Source organism: Gavia stellata, chromosome 4, assembly GCF_030936135.1.
Source record: "Gavia stellata isolate bGavSte3 chromosome 4, bGavSte3.hap2, whole genome shotgun sequence".
NCBI classification, from domain to species: domain Eukaryota; kingdom Metazoa; phylum Chordata; class Aves; order Gaviiformes; family Gaviidae; genus Gavia; species Gavia stellata.
Window position 1 is genome coordinate 75321228 of NC_082597.1, and position 18276 is coordinate 75339503.

The 18276-nt window shown below is 38.4% G+C and overlaps 2 protein-coding genes across 2 annotated transcripts in view; one reads left to right on the forward strand and one right to left on the reverse strand.

Moving 5' to 3' along the window:
• GYS2 (glycogen synthase 2) overlaps positions 1 to 8166 on the forward strand; it is a 50684-nt gene extending 42518 nt beyond the window's left edge. The window contains exons 12-16 of the mRNA XM_059816849.1: positions 1682 to 1808; positions 3801 to 3896; positions 5425 to 5588; positions 6765 to 6845; positions 7945 to 8166. Of these exons, the coding sequence (XP_059672832.1) occupies positions 1682 to 1808; positions 3801 to 3896; positions 5425 to 5588; positions 6765 to 6845; positions 7945 to 8166 (690 nt within the window). The remainder of the gene's footprint in view (positions 1 to 1681; positions 1809 to 3800; positions 3897 to 5424; positions 5589 to 6764; positions 6846 to 7944) is intronic.
• Positions 8167 to 12512: 4346 nt separating this feature from the next.
• SPX (spexin hormone) lies at positions 12513 to 18276 on the reverse strand. Its single transcript, XM_059816719.1, has 6 exons — positions 18271 to 18276; positions 17259 to 17339; positions 17072 to 17129; positions 15612 to 15674; positions 14878 to 14964; positions 12513 to 12571 (listed from the first exon to the last, which is right to left on the reverse strand). The coding sequence occupies exons 1-6, from the start codon at positions 18274 to 18276 to the stop codon at positions 12513 to 12515; spliced, it is 354 nt and encodes a 117-aa protein (XP_059672702.1).

Sequence of the window (18276 nt, forward strand, 5' to 3'; positions counted from 1 at the left end):
ACTTTTGAAGCTAAATGTATGTAAATAAATCCTTTCCTTACTTCCATGTCTGTCTTGCCAGTCCACAGAAATGATCAGCTCCCACTTTCACAAGCTTGCCAAAGCTTTTTTTTGGTCTGGCAATCTCTGTCATTCTCTCTGTTAACTATGACTATCTCATCATCTATCTATTCAAAGTAGAACGTAAAATTGCAAATTCTTCCTCTTCCAAACCTTTTTCAAGTCAGATCCATAGTATCTCTGACAATAACATACCACTTGTTCTCAGTGTTTTGGCTGTTAAACCCGTGACAATAACTGAGTAAACATTTTCCTCAACTTTCTAGTTGCTTCTTCCTGTCTTAACGTATTCTCCACTATGAGTGTGTCTCCAATGAGCTCTGAGAGCATAATATGGTAATAGTATACTAGATGTAGCAAAAGTAGGGTGGAAGGATGCACTGTATATAAATGTAATAAAAAATTCCTCAGAACTAACTGCTTAAAATCATTAGAAAGCAGGTAGCGTATAACACTGCAGACACATCTTCCTACTTCTCAGCAGACTTGATTGGCTAGGTGTATGTCAAGTTTGTACAAAACTGTCATTACCACTGGAAAATTACCTGCTGCGTGAACAGGCTTAATACTTAATGAACTGAATGTCTTGGAAAAAAATTCTGTACTTTCACATGGAAAGTCATTTTGAGACATGTATGACATATCCATGCAGACACAGTTGGCATGTGAAAAATAGCCTCAGCAATGCCAATGGAAAATCTTACTTTATTTGCTGGAATCAAATAAGCTTGCATAATGAGTTTGCAGCCCATTTACTCGTTGAATACATTCATGTGTTGATTTACTCAAGTGAGTAGCATGACTGTATTATTAAGAAAGGATAAAAGCATATCCTTGACATGGAATAATGGCTGCAATATGGTTATGTGGGGAAAAACACCCAGAGAAGGTTAAACCCTTCCCTCACACTTCTTCCTCCTGTAGCTGATTGGACAGCATACACAAGACACTTCTCTACTTAGCAGTGGAATATGGGGCAGTGACCACAAGCCCTGCAGAGTCATGCAGATAGATTATCATGGGTCCTGAAAGCAGGACATTATCCTAAGTTAATAAGCTTTGTCTTTCAGCAAGATTAGTTAGCCTAGGCACAGGATTGTGATGACAGGGCTATAATATGTCTGGTTTCAAAATTCTCTGTTTTTGAGAGATCCATTGAGTACCTTAAGCATTCCTATATTTCAGTTGGATGCTGTGAAGCTCTGGAGTGCTGTATCCTCCTGAGGCCTCCTCTGGAACAAAACATCCCAATAGTCTGAACCTTGGTACAACAGACCAAGAGAACCAGTTTAGTATTGCTAAATGCCACAGCCTTAGGTATAATTTTCAATGCACATGGTCTTCCTTGATCAGCAAGGATAAAGCTGAAGCCCTGTCCAGAAAAAGGATTCATTATCAGTAGTATTTCCAGGACAAGACTGCCCACAGGCAGGATACAAGACTGCACACGGGCAGGATACATTTTAGTGTGGGAAATGAATTAGATAACAGATGGGCAAAGGATGCGTTGTTCAGATACTTAGGAAAAGACCAGAGTGAAGAAATTGCTTAAGCTTATTGATAATTAAAACGTATTGATGATGGTTTTCTTTCACCTCTAATGTAAGTTTTGAATATCCAGGTGATCCTACATCCAGAGTTTCTTTCTTCGACAAGCCCGTTGCTGCCCTTGGACTACGAGGAGTTTGTTAGAGGCTGCCACCTTGGTGTGTTTCCATCATACTATGAACCCTGGGGTTACACTCCAGGTAGGTGATCTGTACACTTAACTAGTATCAAAAGATGAATACCCATTCTGTTGATGCAGAATAGCTTTGCAGCCAGTTTCTTCTGCAGTGCTGAAAAAACTCTTTTGGCTCTGTTTCCTCTGCAGTGCAAAGGTCTTACAGCTGGCAAAATTTGGGGGCCAGGTGGTATAAAATGGCATCTACTGACTGACAACTACTCACATTTGTCCCTGCGCTGGACCCTTTCCCATACTAACATGTAATCTTTTGATTTTCTGTGACTTTAGAACAAAAAATCATTTTTTAAACTTAATTCTTAACTTGATTCAAGGATTTTTAAAAGAAGATTTAGAGGAATACACATATTGAAAAAAAGTAGGGCAAGAAGTCTGATGCTACCAGCCGACATCATAGAATCATAGAATGGGTTGGGTTGGAAGGGACCTTAAGGATCATCTAGTTCCAACCCCCCTGCCATGGGCAGGGACACCTTCCACTAGACCAGGTTGCTCAAAACCCCATCCAACCCGGCCTTGAACACTTCCAGGGCTGGGGCAATCTGACACTGACATACTTCAGTGGATTTAATTCAAGATAACAATTCAGTTTGACAGAATTATGTAACACCATATCTAAGATATTCACCACAAATGCATAAAGTGGTAGAGAATCTCACAGAATTAAATGGAAATTTCTAAAGATACAGAAAGCATGTAGTTTCTGGCTTAAAAAAATTGCCCCCGATTTACAAAAGACACTTAACACCTGATGAAATCAGTGCAAACTATGAGCTTGAATACCTGTGAAGATCAAAGTCTAGGTGCCTGGGTTTTTTATGTCTACTACTTTCTGTAGTGTTGATACACATCTGCAAGTTGGGGTGCCCCTCTGAAGAACATTTGTTGTAAACCAATGAATCAGAATAGAAATTTTGCAAATTTAGTCATTCTCCAGAGCTACTTCTCTCCAAGTAAGAGAGTGATTAAATTCCAAGTAAGACAACTGTCTTCCATTCTAGCAATTTCTCTTCCTGTTCTAATCTCAGCTAAGGTATAAAGAAAGTGTGACAGCCAGGGATGATTTTGAAGTGAATATTAAAGTAAACCTGGACAGAAAAGTTAGACTGGTACTTAGCAGTTTTGAGGAAAGCTGTGATTTACACTCGTTAAAAGGGTAGTTTCTCTTTCCATTACTAATGCAAAAGTGATTCTCTTTGTTGATACCCATTTAATTCTCCCAGAAACAAAAAGTGATTTTTAAAGGTAGATTTATAGTGCTGTTTTATAGACACCAGTTTTATTGCCATATTAATGAAGGCCATGTAGATGGCTTTCAGCATTTCAAAAACTAGAGTATTTACTTCATCTGCATGCTGGCTTAAGTTCATCGGCAAAAACTCTTTAAGCCTGAGTAAACAGTTATCCTTACTCACAATGATGATAGAAATAACTACAAAAGATGCATACATTTTCTAATTTTATAAAACTAGCTCCACATCTACTTTGAATGCAGTCCTGAGTTAATGATGGGGTTTGTTTTTTGGTTTTTTCTTGCTATAGGGGCCAGTTTACAAACAGTGAATATAAACATACAAAGTTTAACATGTTCCTACACTTAAGAGATTCAGTCTTGTAAATAGTTGTGAACAACTAATGAACATGTGTGTACAACAGTCTTCAATTTAAAATCCAAACAAACAAACCAAACCATGCACTGGGGTTCTCTGTTTCAACACTGGACTCTCAGAAAGTTTTCAGTTTAGCTGCTGGGAAACACAAAGATATGTTCGCAAAAACAGTGTGAAATTTTCTCTTTAAAATTTCTTTTTCTTTCATTCTTTTTTCTTTTTCTCCAAATCCACAACAAAGCATAATAGTTTTCACTTGACATTTTCAGAGCAGCTCTAGTGTTATGGGACCTTCTGTCTGCCTGTTTCTTTTTCTTTTTTCTCTCAAGGTGAAACCATTCAAAGCATATTTCCCTGAAATACTTTTTGTCTGTTTCTTTTGGCAGCTGAATGTACTGTGATGGGCATTCCCAGTGTTACCACAAACCTTTCTGGATTTGGCTGTTTCATGCAGGAACATGTTGCTGACCCAGCAGCTTATGGTAAAATTTTTAACACCACATCAAAATACCGCTTCTGAGTTGGGAAAGCAAAAAGCACAGCAATGATGCTGTTACTCCTCAATTTCGTGCTTTCACTAGTGCGATGGAGTTCATCGGGGGAATATATTCAGAGTTCTGAATATCTCATTATGTTGAACTAGCCATTCAAGCTTTCATGTTTATCCAAACCCTTTCCAGGTTCTCTCACTTTTCTCTCCCTTTAACCTTTTGTCTGCTTTATCCTTCCAAACTCGGCACTCCTCATACTTACTCTGGAGTCTCCCAGCACTTTCCTTTAATGCCTCTGGTTACAGTGTAACTCTTTGAGCCCTTCAAAAGAAGCAGTGAAAATTTGCTTCTTTTTGAATAGTCCAAGAAGGATGTACTGGGACCTCTAGGCCAGTGAAACTTGCCCCCACCAAACAAAAAGTAAATTATCATGTACACTAAAAAATAAACCTGTGAAAATAAAAGGAGCCTACTTGCAAATAAGAATCTGTTCATAAAGGTTTGGAAATCATTCATGATTGGAGTGTGGTAAGGAGGAGGCTAGCCAGCTCCTAGTGTGTCAAGACAATACTGAAAATGTGCCCAAACTAGGGCCTCTTTCTAAGTACCTTGGGTTGTCTGCACATGCACAGGCAATGACAACTCCACAGTAGTACCAACCCTGACCTAGGGGCAGGGGTAGAGCCAGTTGCAAAATATAGCTACACCTGCCTGGGTCGACATGTCTTTGAGAGCCTTCAGAAATGTCACAGACCCGAGAGCACAGGTCGCTTGCTCTTCTCTGCGAAAACATAGACGTGAGCATTGTCATAAATTACTGTACATGCCTAGGGGCACTGGGCACTTCAGTTAAAGTAGTTCTGCATCTGTCTTGTCCATTAAGATAGCTGAGGTCTAGCACCCTCTTCTTCCCAACACCCTGGTGTAAGGAAGGTGGCAAGAATAAAGTATTGATCTTGACACACTACATCATAGAGACAAAGTTTACCTCAGCCCTCTCTCTGCCAGAATTGTATTTTGACTAATGTATGTGAGTTAGCTATCTCTATGGAAACACTTATATTTCTACAGAAAACACAGCCTCTCTCCTACAGGCTGATTCTGACCATCCACACTTCTAAATTCTACTGCAACCTAGGAAAACACTAAATTATTTTTTTTAAGCAGTCGGTATTTTAAAAATTGTGGCGGATAGAAATTACGTGTCTTTATCCAGAAACTCTTGAATCCTTTTGACATACTTACACAACAACAACTAAGCCTCTGAGTTTTGAATAATTTGCTGAATTTCAGCCTGAAAGGTAAAGAAGATTAAAATAAAAAATACATATTTCTCTGCAGCTTTCCATTCCATCAGAATAGTAACAAATGTTCCAGTTGTAGCTGCCTTCTAACATTAAAAAGAACATATAATACATGTAACCTTTGTAAGACTATGTGACAGAAGGTAGAATGGAAATGTGAGAGGTCAGACGCCATTTTCAGTTCCACTTGTCTTCACCTTTTTTGTGTCCTTCAGGCATCTACATAGTTGACAGGAGGTTCCGCTCACCTGATGAATCATGCAACCAGCTGACTCAGTTCCTCTATGGATTTTGTCAGCAGTCCCGTCGCCAGAGGATCATCCAAAGAAACCGAACCGAGAGGCTTTCAGATCTGTTGGACTGGAGATACCTAGGCAGGGTATGTGAAACTATGTAATAGAGGTATTAAAAATTCCAGACACATAGGTCTAACTAGCAGTCTTCAGCATCATGCTACAATGCAAGGAGACATCCCTGTTCTGAAAAGCACTTCTCAAAGGTGCTAAAGGCAAGGCCTGCCTTTACATTTCAGCATGATGCTTCCATTCTCCAATGGTAAGGAGAGACATGACTTAACTGAATAGGTTAGAGCAGAAGCTAGTCACACTGAGGTCTTTGTACTCGTGGTGCTAAAGACAATGTAAAAAGCTTAAGTCTTTGGCAACACTGACAACCCTACACTAAGTAGGATTTGTGCTCCAAAGTCATCTGGATGCTTTCAAAAATCCTAGCAGTTGTTCCTAAAATGCCGCTGGGCCTGGTGGTTCCTCAACATTCCTAAAATACCTCTGTGCCTTAAAGGCAAAATAGTGGGTTTAATTTGACATAGAAAACACAACAGTACCACCTACTAAGAAGACAGTAGCAAAGCAGTATTCTCAAGTCCACAGGAGCAAAGAAGTGGGTGTACATGTACCAGTTTTTTAACTATTTTGGACCTTGTCCTGCTCTGATATCTGTGAGAGAACCCTTCTGTTTATATGGTTCCCAACACAGCATAAGATCCTGACACAACAAGCTATTTTTTCCGTACATGTGATGGAGACTCGTGAATATAGTGGATCCATAAATATTTTTGCCAAATTCTTAAATACCAGGCCTCAGTAAACTCATAAACATTACTTCTCTGTAACTGTTACACATGCTTCCTATGCAAGGAGTTGATGTGTATACACATGTATACTTAAAGATGTAAATTTTCCGTGTTAAAAAAGAGCCAGTTCGATCTTGAGGGATAAAGAATACTATCACTCAATAAGAACTACGCTGACTGAAACAAGTGCTGGTTTCCATCTTGATACAGCTTAGTCTTACAGAAACTTTATTCAGCTTCTGTTCTAGACTCTATTTCAGTGTGAATCTAACATGAATGGCTCACCACAGCAATGTGTTCATTAAAAGCAGCCATATCAGTTGGATTCTCCTTAGCTGAAAACATGTTTAGCGTTTGTTCAGCATTGTCTTTTAGGAGATACTCATTTTATGTTCCTTTTTTTCCTACTTAAATCTATCCAAGACTTCCTTGACTTGTAAAGGCTTCTCTTTTATATTGCAGTATTACATGCATGCCAGACATTTGGCCCTTAGCAGAACATTCCCAGATAAATTTGAGATGGAACCAAGTGCTCCACCAAAGGTAAAGTCTGCTTTTGCAGATGAGTTCATCTGCATTTTAGCTACTTTACAAAGAGAGAGAGAAAGAGTGTGTGTGTGTGTGTGTGTGTGACAGAAAGAGAAAGAAAAGGGTTAGCAAGTTTTGTTTTAACTGAAGGGAAGTAGGAACTCATAGTTAAAAGCTCAACAAGTTATAGACCCAAGCCGCAGTCAGGAGTTGTAATAGTATCAGATGCAAACACTAGGGGTAGCAGGTTCAATACAGGAACAGTTCTTCAGGGGATTTAGAGTGCCCTGGATGGGACTATGCCATTTTAGACCGGCTGAGGAACTGGCCCTTGAAATTCCTACTAGAAGAGTGGCAGCTTCTAATTTTGCTTCTGATAAATGCCATGGAGATGTTCTGCACAAACCAAATGGAAGGGGAGCTGTGAAAGGATGTTCTAGGGAAACCGAGGCAAAGTATTACCTTCATCTAAACGTGGTATGTGAGGAGGAGGCTGTGGCTGGAACTGCAAGGGGTCAGTTTAAAGACATACCTTCAAACATTTCTTGCATAGTGCATATTAGCATCAATCTGAGAAGGGAGGCTGCTCAGAGCCATTGTAAGAACCATGTTATTTGAAACCAAACTTCCAGACACCTTCGGAGAGCAACTCATTTTTTCAAATAAGAAGGAGAAAGGAGGGTCAGGCCAAAACCCCTTGCTTGGTTCTGGTTTTGCAGATACTGATATTATAACTAGAAAACTGTTTCAAAACTTCAGACTGAATTCTGAATTTCAATAAGCATATTCTGACTACAGAGTACAGAAGGATTTTGTGTTGTGTTGACAGTTTTAAGGCTCAATAAAGACAGTCATATTTTGCAAAAAGCAGTGCTGCAAGGGCAGCATATTGTTTATAGAACAGGCTAAAGATCACTGCCATACAAGCATGTACTTACTGGCAGAGAAGGACTGAGGAGATCTGGGTTCAAGGGAGTTTAATTTTAAAGCGCAGAGCAGGTCTAGCTTACATCCCACCATTAGTTTCCTTTGAGGTGTTGACAGCTTTAAATTGCTGTATACAACCAATTGAGGAACACTGTGATAATATATACAACTTGCTTCTCTCTGCCAGACGGACGGTTTCAGGTACCCCAGGCCTTCATCAGTGCCACCATCACCTTCTGTCTCTCAGCATTCCAGCCCTCACCATAGCGAAGGCGAAGATGAAGATGAGGATGAAAGATATGATGAGGATGAGGAAGCTGAAAGGGACAGGCAAAACATCAAGTCTCCCTTTTCCCTTGGAGTATTGCCGCAAGGAAAAAAGAAGCAACATGGAGAGTACAGGAACTGAATTCGTTGCTTTCACCCTGGCAGAGTCTCTCCATCCATTCAACAGTTTCTCTTGTAGGCTTGGCAAGCTTTGTGTTAAGGGCAGTTTGATATAATTAGGGGAATCTTAAATGTTACTTGAGCTACACTGTTGGAAAGCCTAATGTTATTTCACCTTGAAAGTAGTTTAAATGACAATTCTTCTGTGCCCCTTTGAGGTAGAAGAGCTTTCTCAAGCTTAATTAACCTAGAGAATGCGACAATCCCCTCGGGAGCATATACAAACTGCAGATCATACCTTTGTCTACATAATCATCTGTATTAATAGTAGTCTATGCTGATAGCTCCATTATGGGTGTCCCAAATGAATTCCTGCTTCATTTATGTCCCCCCTTTTCCCCTCCTAAAATAACATGAACTTTAAGCCAGAGCTCAAAAAATTTAGAGAAAAAAGTGTTACACTGGGGAAACCTTGGCAGGGTTAAAAAAGATACACTGAAAAGAAAATGGTCTTTATTTTTCCTTATGCTGTTTATTGTAAGCTTACATCATTTACAACATTTTTTTACAGCACACAGAAGTGTCTTGATCCAGTGGTAAAACATACTTCCTGTGGAACAATATGAAGTCTTATGCAGTGGGCATTTGAACTTTAGAGACAAATGAAGTCATCTTTCTGAAGTCATTTAGACCCACAATAAACAGCAGACCGTTTATTTTCTGATTCCTCTGGTATGTCTCTTTTATTGTTTTCATCTTGTCTTACATTCTAAGTTTGTTAAAAAACTAGTTTGGGAGGAAATTAATATGACTTGGCTAAAGAGAATGACAAAATTTCCTTAAGTAACACCTTCCCCTGCAGGCAAACCTACATGCCATAGAGCAATGTGACAATATTCAAAGATGAGTAACTCTAGTTCTTCCAATTGCCCCATTAGTCCATTGTCTATTTCACTTCTTCTAGAAGAGACCTAATCATAACAAATAATGGTAAAAGAATTCCAAGAACACATCTGCCCCACAGACATAATTTCAAAAAGCACCTGAAACTTCAAAGTACTTGGGGAATAATTGAACCTCACAACAAGAACTAGACATTTGATTTGCTTAACAGAAAGCTTTCAAAAGTATTTCAACTCCTAGAGATGCAGAGAATGCCTGCACATGCTCTTCAGAAGTAGATTTTGACACGAAGACATTAGGAAGGAGATTCATCTCTTATTTTACAAGTTTGTGCATCAAGAATTTCTGATGCTATTCAAGAAAAGAAATTTCCAGGAATTGATTCAGCCTGTTCTTCAGCAGGTGGGACAATGTAACCTTGGGAGGTATTTGCCTTCACTGTCAATCCCAGGGGAGCCTAGATGTCCAACTTTGATTAGACACCTACCTTTCAAACATTTAACCAACATTTGATGATGTGGTTCTTACTATAGGCCATATAGAATAAAAGTGATTAGGTGCCTATTTGTATTTTTGGCCATCTAAAATCAGTTTTAAAATTGGACTTTCATTCTTAAACTGATTTGGATACCTGAAAGAAGGTAGGTTCAGGCTTTTATGGCAAAAACTTAATTGGATTTAAAAGGAGTTACTATTTTTTAGCCATCTTAAAAGTAATTAAAACAATGAGTAGTTATTTTTTATATGAAAGTGGTGAAAGCAAAGATACTGCAAATATTTTCCTCCATATAGTTTACTAAGTGGAGAAGAACTGCATTTTGTGAGTTCAGAAATGTATATTCTTCCTCAAAGTGCTTTTAATCAGAGTTCCCTTGCAGAGTCAAAGAATATAATGGCTGTGAGTCCCAACAAAAGAACATTTAAAGGGCATATTGATTGAAAGTTAATGTTGTCTTAAAAAAAAAAAAAATCAAGAAATTGGACATTATCGCTTGTTGTACTGAAGAAAAGCACAGGAAATGCATTGTTGTACTGAAGAAAAGCATCAAAATTGCATTAGCATCATCTGAGAGTGATCTAGCACTTCCTTTGTTGCCTAAAAATGTTGTAGTAGCCACCGGCTGGTGAACATCTGTTTATCATCATTCCAGACCCAGCTTCACTGCAGTGCTGAAAGATGTGATCACTACACACATATTGTAAATATTGCGAAATGATGGAGGCACAGCACAGACAATATCAAACGTGGAAAGGTTTTGCTAGGGTTGCATTAAGACAGCTACACTTGTTCGTTCTGGACAAGTTCCAGAGGAGAAAAATAAGCAATATATATGATGCAGGTTGCAGGTGATCTTAGATGGCTCATGGTATTTGAGTTCCCTGGGAAGAGCAGAGAGTGGGCATGACATCTCGCACAAATTCAGCTGTGTTTGTTTCAGCACGCTCGCATGCTTTGAGCATGTGCCCAGTGACAGAAAGTGCACAACTTTTGAGATATGACTAATGTGAATATTGTGCCCATTCTTCTCAGAAATGGTCCCGCAGTGGCCAGTGACCTCTGCCTCATGCCTCTATATTTTAGTTCTGCCTTGAATGTTAGGACCAGCTGTCAATAGCAAGGTGATTTAACTACAGCAAAATATTTCTGCCTTTTGAATTTGCAGGTTAGAGGTAATGGCTTTTCATTCAGTCAAGGTGACAGATTGCCTAACTTAAATGCCACACATTTCTAACAGTTTCTGACATCTGACAAGCTTGGTAACAGATATCTGTTACATAAGCAATTATCTGCCAGAATGAAAATATTAGGGTTTCACAAACAGCTCACCAACAAGGCAGAACATTTATTCTGTTTCATGATATTTGTAAAGATTTGTTTAAGCTAGTGAGTTTAGATCAGGAATGCATACAAAAAATCAGTCGACTGGGAATGTGATTAGTACAGCTTTTGTATCTCTGGGACATTTAGAGGCATATGAATTTCATGATACTAGTAAGCCAAAGGATGTATAAACCTTCTATGTTTTGTGTGAGCACTGACTGATCATAGTGTAAAATATGCTAAAACATAACTTAGATGCACCTAAGATATTCAGAGTATGCTTGAAACAAAGAGCAATTAAATTAATGAAAAGATTCTGGTGGATACCATTGGTCTTTAGATTAAGTTCATCATGAATGCATTCTGCCATACAACATATATTGCTATTGAAAGATACATTAGTGCTTAAAAATGAACAAACAAGGACATTTTGATTTCTCCAGTTATGTTTCTCCATGAAATGATGTAGATGATAAACAATTACTGAAAGTGCCTATAGCCCCGTGATAGAAATTAATTTCTCTGTTCCTTCAGCTGCGTTTCTTTGTGTTGAGGAGAAGCATCATTATAGTTAGTGAGTTAACAAAATTAATTAGCAGTGTCATGAGAAAGATCAGAGGAAAGTAGCATTAAAAGATGACGACCACAACTAGGGTTAAAGGTTAAAAAAATAAAGCATAGTTGCATGGACACAAGGATCATGTGGCTACTTTTTAATTACATGAGAACTATACAGAGCTTTCCAGTAAGACCATAAAACTACATAAATAATGTTAAATATATCCTTATCAGCATGGAATGATAATTAACTGATTTGTGTATAATTCCAGTTTTGCAACTCAAAAACCAAGCCAACAAAAAAGTACAATAACAATGCAATTAATATTCTGTGTGCCTGTTGTCATGTGTGACACTAGATTTGTACCTAGTACGCCACCACTAACTCCAGCAGTACTGCACCTCCTGACAACAGTAGTGACTGTATGCCGTAGTCATTATTGAGGCCCTAATCCTTTAAGACCTATCCCCATACTATCTTTATGTGGTGGGACTTGCTTAGTAGGATTGTTCAGAGTACACATTTCTGCATGTGTGTAACTGGGGCAGCACTGAGGTCTAAGTAAGTGCTGGTGCCTATTCTCTGTGGTGACAGATATCTGCAAAAAAAAATCACCTACTTTGCAGCTGAAGATACCTGGATTGTTTTAATTTCTCACTGACTTTATTGACCATCAGCAACTTAAAGGGCCAGCAGTGAAGTGGTGAAGGAATCTACCTTTATCAGAAATAAAAAGGCTTCAATATACAGCTGGGTGGAAGGTAGTAAAAGGTTTCCCAATGAAAAATTGTTTCTAATGAAGTAGTTGTCCAAAAAGACAGTTTTAATCATCTTTTCAGGTAAGACGTTACAATTTATTTTAAATTTTAGGTGGAACATACAAAATGGTCTAAACAAAGCAGGAACTTTACAAATAATTTCCTTAGCTGAACTGGTAACTTTAATCAGTTTGCATTCAAAATGTTGCAATGAGTATATGTGTCACCCTTTGGGAACTTCAGTGAGGATGGATGAAATACTCTGTTTACACAAATCATGATTTCAGGGTATATACAATACAAATGTAAAAGAAATTTGAAATATTTCACCAATTTAATAGATTATTTGTCAAGTAGCCAGGGTGATCACTGTTTTCTTCTTCAACTGTAAGACAAGACACAATGAGGAAAAAAAAGCTGTAGGTAAAGGAAAGTTCAGTCAGCCAAAGTTTTCACGAGACAGATGTGCCTCAGGCACAGGCCTAGTGAAATGTGACTGCTTAGCTAAGAGATGCAGGCGTCTGTAGAAATAATCATATCTTCTCTCATTTTAAATGTAGGAATTTTTATGTTTGCTGAAGAGCAAAGATACAAACCATGTCCAGAGGGATATCTTAGTACAAGGCACAAATTTTTCATGCAGAAGAAAATAATGTATTTGTTCTTTATTTGCATGTTTCTGTCAGTCAAGAGGGTTCTAAAATCACCTGAAAGTGATCTTCTGAAAGTGCAGGGCTTACCCAGGTTTGTCTGTGTTGTTATTCCCTACAACAATGGTGGCAATGTTATTCCACATAGTATTTTTCAAACAAGCTGCCAGTTCTGCTTAGGTCTCTCAGATATGTCACCTTTTTTCTTAGGGGGCTGTTGCTGTCCACTGTCTCCTCTGGAATAGCAACAGCAGGCAGGAAAATAGCACTAAAATTTACGAATCATGAACTTGAGAGGATTTTCTCTTTTTGTTAGCACATAAATGACACTTTCACTGATTTATCTTTAGAACTTCTCATATATTTTGTCCATAGCACTACGCTCATTTTTAATTCTGCCTTTCTCTCTCAGTCAAAATGCCACTGAATTTTTTTGGTTAGCAGAGCTCTGCCAGGGCAGGGAAGAGAGAGCTGAGCACAGAGCTCCAGCACTACATGAGGTACAGTGGGAGATTTTAGGAAGTGGTGAAGACAGGAATGATTCCAGCATATCAACACTGTCAGGTGTTTCTCACACCCTCTTTTAATTTCAGGAAAGCTGCATACTTTAGATAACTAAGGAGAGGTGATATCACAGTGATGGCAAGGCAGTTATTTATTACACACTGTTGATGATGTCAAAGGCGATTAGGCAGTTAACAGGCCTGTCTTATCACTCATCTATGTGACAGGTACAAAACTACCTCATATTTTACTAGGGTTTTACTTCACATTTCCTAATTAAAGTAAAACGCTTTTTCTTCCTGTCATGATGACAGAAATTAAGAGTCCGAATAAGGAACTCACAACCAGGACAATAAGAAACAAAGGTAGCTTGTAGCCACCTTCACTTCCTCCCTGTCCTGAACCAAAGAGGGGAAGAGTGTAACTTAGACAAACTCCTGGGCTTGTATAAGCTACCACAGCCTCCCCAGCACCCAGGGGCGAAAGCACAGCACAGACTCTCCACAGCACTGTAGGACGATTCTACCTTTTACAACCTCCCTGTCCCCAGCTCCATTTCCAAAAAATAGTCTATGTACCTGAAGAGGTGAAAGGTAGAAAGACAGAGGATATGGATAGCATAGATTTCAGGTCTCATCCTGGTAAGCTGTATGTATGCATCAGACAATGAGGGTTTCAGGATAATGGCTTTGCAGGAAAGCTGGTCTAGGGAGGAAAGGTGAACTATAGCAGGGTGAGGGAGCTGGGGAACATAGGATAGGGGTCCTCACCTCAGGGCGTGCAATATGCATGAAGGAGATGAAGAAACACAAGTTATTTAAGCCTGACTCAGTAGCTGGGTTTTGCTGGAGAGTGTTGTGGAAGGGAAATGTGAGTTCTGAGGTTCTGAAGTGAGAAATGGAAGCATATAGCAGGTGGTGAGGAAGCAGGTGGTGAGGAGACAGAGATGGGAGTGTTAGACAATATCTCTGGGAGGCTGGGAACACATGAATGAATTATGGGATTTTTCAGGATATTTCAATGCTCTGCCTCTAAATGTCACTAGGATCCCTGTCAGCTGTGCCAGTGACAGAGCTCTCATGTGCCACCTGTGAATCCCACAGCTCCTCTGCTGGGGCTTCGTAGGATTCTTTTAAGCCTTTCCACCAGGACATAAGAGTCAATGGAGGAATAAAAATTTCACAAGCAAACAATATTCTGGAGAAAAAGGAGCCCCAGTAGAGTTTTGTTTTGGAAAATTCAATTCAAAATAGCCATTCCCTTGAGTCTAAACCAACAAAAATCTGAAATACAAATTAAAAGCAGAATATGCAAAAGTTTACCTACTATCATTTATCTGATTCATGTTCTAATCTGTGTAAATGTACACCCTAATATAATACAAACTGTGTAAATGTACATTCTAATACAATGTACTCTGTGGAATAATATCTCATTTCAAACCAGGCCTTTTAGATCAATTTACTAAACTGTTAGTAAATGAAATACTGATAAGCCCCTTTTAAAAAAGTCAAGGTAAGACAAAACATGCATTTACCTTCTTCTTGTGCTTTCCGTAAGGAACTAAGGAACAATGCTGCAGCTTCAGAAAGAGATAAAGGATTTGTGTTTTGGCTGCGTGTTTCTAGAATTATAAAGTCAGAGATGCATGGTTTGTTAGTGTTTACTGGCATTTATTTATTTTGTTCTTTGCTTTTTTATCTCTATAACTAGAGACCCAAAGAAAAAAAATACTGTTGTCTGGTTTGCTCTATAACATTCTCTGCTCAAAACCAGTCTGATAAATATCTAACACAGAAGAGACTAGCGATCTTTTTAAAGAGGAGGCTGTTTCAAAGTCCCTTAGAAGGTAAAAATAATATTTTCTTTTTTCATATGTTCCTTACTTTGCTACAACATTCTGTTTCCTTCAAAAACATTGTCTAGCATGGTTCAATGTTGTCTACTTTTGTCATTTGTCAGTTCAGCACAATTAATAACTTGATTTGTTTTTTTCCAGTGGAAAGTCAAAGGTACTGATGAGAATCCCACTTAACAGCCAGATCAGTCTACAATATCACTTATGTAAATGAAGTCACACAGGTACTCAAGAGAGGAAAGTCTGATAGTCTTTATCATGTGCTTTTTGGAATGAAGAAACTCACAAAAGGGAGTTTAATTGCTTCCTTGAATATAATTCCAGGAAAGCAAATCCCCTCCAGTTTCCACAGATTTCTCCCATAATCTGAGGAAAGACTGATGTGTTACATACACCTGTGCACATGTACTTACCAAGATGCATTCTGTCATACAGATCCTTTCGCTGGCTCTCATCTGAGATGAATCGACGTCCCTCTACAAAAGCGGTGTGAAAAGGGTGAAAACAACCTCCGAAATCTGTTGTAATTCCTACTTTACAATCCCTAATGCAGTCTTTTCAAAATACAAAATTACAGCTATACTCTACAAACATAAAATGGGAGGCATAAGTCCATCCCAGGGTCTTTCCGAATCAGCAATAGCCCTTCCTGAACCAGAACACTCAAGACATACTTTATTCCATACAACTGGTGTTTCAGCACTTTTCATTCTTGTATTAACCTGCTGTAGGAACTGTACGTAGGGAGGAATTTACTGCCTTTTCCTCATTCTTTCATTGACTGCTGTACGGTCAAGAGCCTTCAATCTCTTTGCTGGACTATAAAGTATTGCCTTTTAAAGGGATATTTCTATTTAAAAAATGAAAAAAACCCTAAAAAATAAAATCACATTACTTCTTATGCATCAATAAGAATGATATACAGGTTAGTGTAGAAGTAACAGTGCGTTATTCAGTAGGAAGATTTAAACTAAAGAAAAAAAGGCCAAATGCTTTGCTTTTATGAATAGAAATAATTTTATTAATGTCACTAGAACTTCTTTCAGTTACACTTACAGTTGTTTGGAGCCTATCTTTATTTTGTGTTGTTATTATTCATATTGTATCCCTTTTGCATTTCTCTCAGGATTGTGAGCTTCAATTTTTTTTTTTTAATTTCAAGGAAGGCATTTTTCTTGCTCTCTTAATACCTACCCTACCTGATAGCTTTTAATTTTGAAACAACAATTCAGAATAGTATTTTTTAAAAAAAGAATAGCTCTGTTAAATTTTGTGGGTTTGCATCAGAGGACAAAATCTTTCTTTGGCTCTAAAGTTTATCTTTATATCTGGACTAACAACAGAAACTCAAAAGGTCATTTGCACAACCTTAACACCACAATATTGATAACACTGACATCCAAGTTCTCCTTAGAAGAGGTTGCTTGTGATCTTAATACCAAATCTAATACAAGATGCTTGCATTCTCCTATTGCTTGAGAAGAAGTTTTAATAAACCCTGAGTGAGAATAAGGAATGATAACTACATCTAGTGTGTCTTAAACCCCCTTTAAGATTATTTCAGACGAGGAAACTGCTTTTCCAATAGGTTTTACAATCAAGCTTCAAACTCTATACATTTTCAGTACTTTGTTTTGCTTCTCTTCTTCGAACACTTTCTTTCTTCAATTTGATTTCTTTAAAAAATAATACTGGCAATGCCACTGTTTCAGAGACACGAAGAAATAACAATTAGCACATGCCTGCAGGCCTCAGAACTTCTACTTCCACAGCATCCTCGGGGATTTATTGCTTCTGTGGAGCCAAGCAGATTAGGAATAATCCACTGGTAGAGAAAGTTATCTCCTCAAAACAGAAAGAGCTTGGGACTTACGTGCACCCTTCAAATAGAGCATAGCCTGAGGAGTCCAGTTTCTCCTTTGGAAATGAGTCTTTATGCCAAAAAAGATAAAAGAGACACGTTAACGTTGCATGCCATTACTAACTAGTACAAATACTTCAACAGCACAAACCTGTGAGATTCATGGATGCTGCACATTCAGCCTGAGCAAGTTGTTTACCTGAGGTGCACTCCAGCAGAAAGATATGAAGGACACTGCCAAGAACAGTGCCATTGCAGATGCTGTCAGTTTACGCAGTACCTGTGCACAAGAAAGAACCACGAGGTACAGGAAAAGCCTTTCAAATCTGTAGATCCTCTCAACTTCAAATCTAAATGTGAGGATATTTCCAGTCCCTCCTTTCTCCCTGTCTTGCTGCCAAACCTCCTCTTGCTCAGTGGCTATTTCGGCTTCAGTACACAGTGATCTGATGGCAGGATGAATGTTCAATCAAACATACTTTATTCTCTTTACTCATATTCATTATAAAGGTTCCATACCGGTGAGAACTTCCATCGAGGCAAGCACCTTTTGTGCTCCTATTTGCAAGGACATTAGATCCTCCAGAAATTAGAATAATGTACAAACCATGGGGGAAAGACAATATAAAGTATATCTTGATTTTACCAAACCTTGAACAATAGAGTTTGGACCACAAGCAAATGTAGAGGACTTGCCATTCCAAACAAACAAACCAACCAACCAGGAGAGTGGATGACTACTTCCTCAGGAAAAGAAAGTTTTTAAACTTAGCATCCTATTTGCATTAACCATGATTACACACATGTCACAAGAGAAGCTTGTTTGATTCTTGGATTTTGCTTGCTGATGCAGCACATGCAAATGAAAGCATTGAGCATGAATCCTCTGTGAACAAGTTGCATCTCTGTTTGTTCGCACAGACCATGTTGTTATTCATGCATTGATAGCAGTGATGGGCAACAGAGAGCATTTAACGTTATGATTCACAGTGTTTTATTTCATCCTTGTTTTGAGAGCACATTGTGCTATTAATGTTTTTTTTAATGCAGTTGTTTCAAGCACGCTGGATATAACTATGTGTATATTCCTCTCAGGTTATTTTTAAATTAAAATTATTAAGCCCCCCTGCAGTTCCTAAATATTATACTCACATGAAAAAGCATAAATTGCAAACTAAATGTTTCCCACACACCAAAAGAGTCTCACTCACCTTCAT

Bases quoted from the DNA above. Each gene is read 5' to 3' on its own strand.
- SPX (XM_059816719.1), bottom strand. The intron at 17,130-17,258 runs GTAAACAACTTG...TTTGGCATAAAG, and splicing joins TCTGCTGGAGTGCACCTCAG to ACTCATTTCCAAAGGAGAAA. The intron at 14,965-15,611 runs GTAAGTACATGT...TTATAATTCTAG, and splicing joins GTATGACAGAATGCATCTTG to AAACACGCAGCCAAAACACA.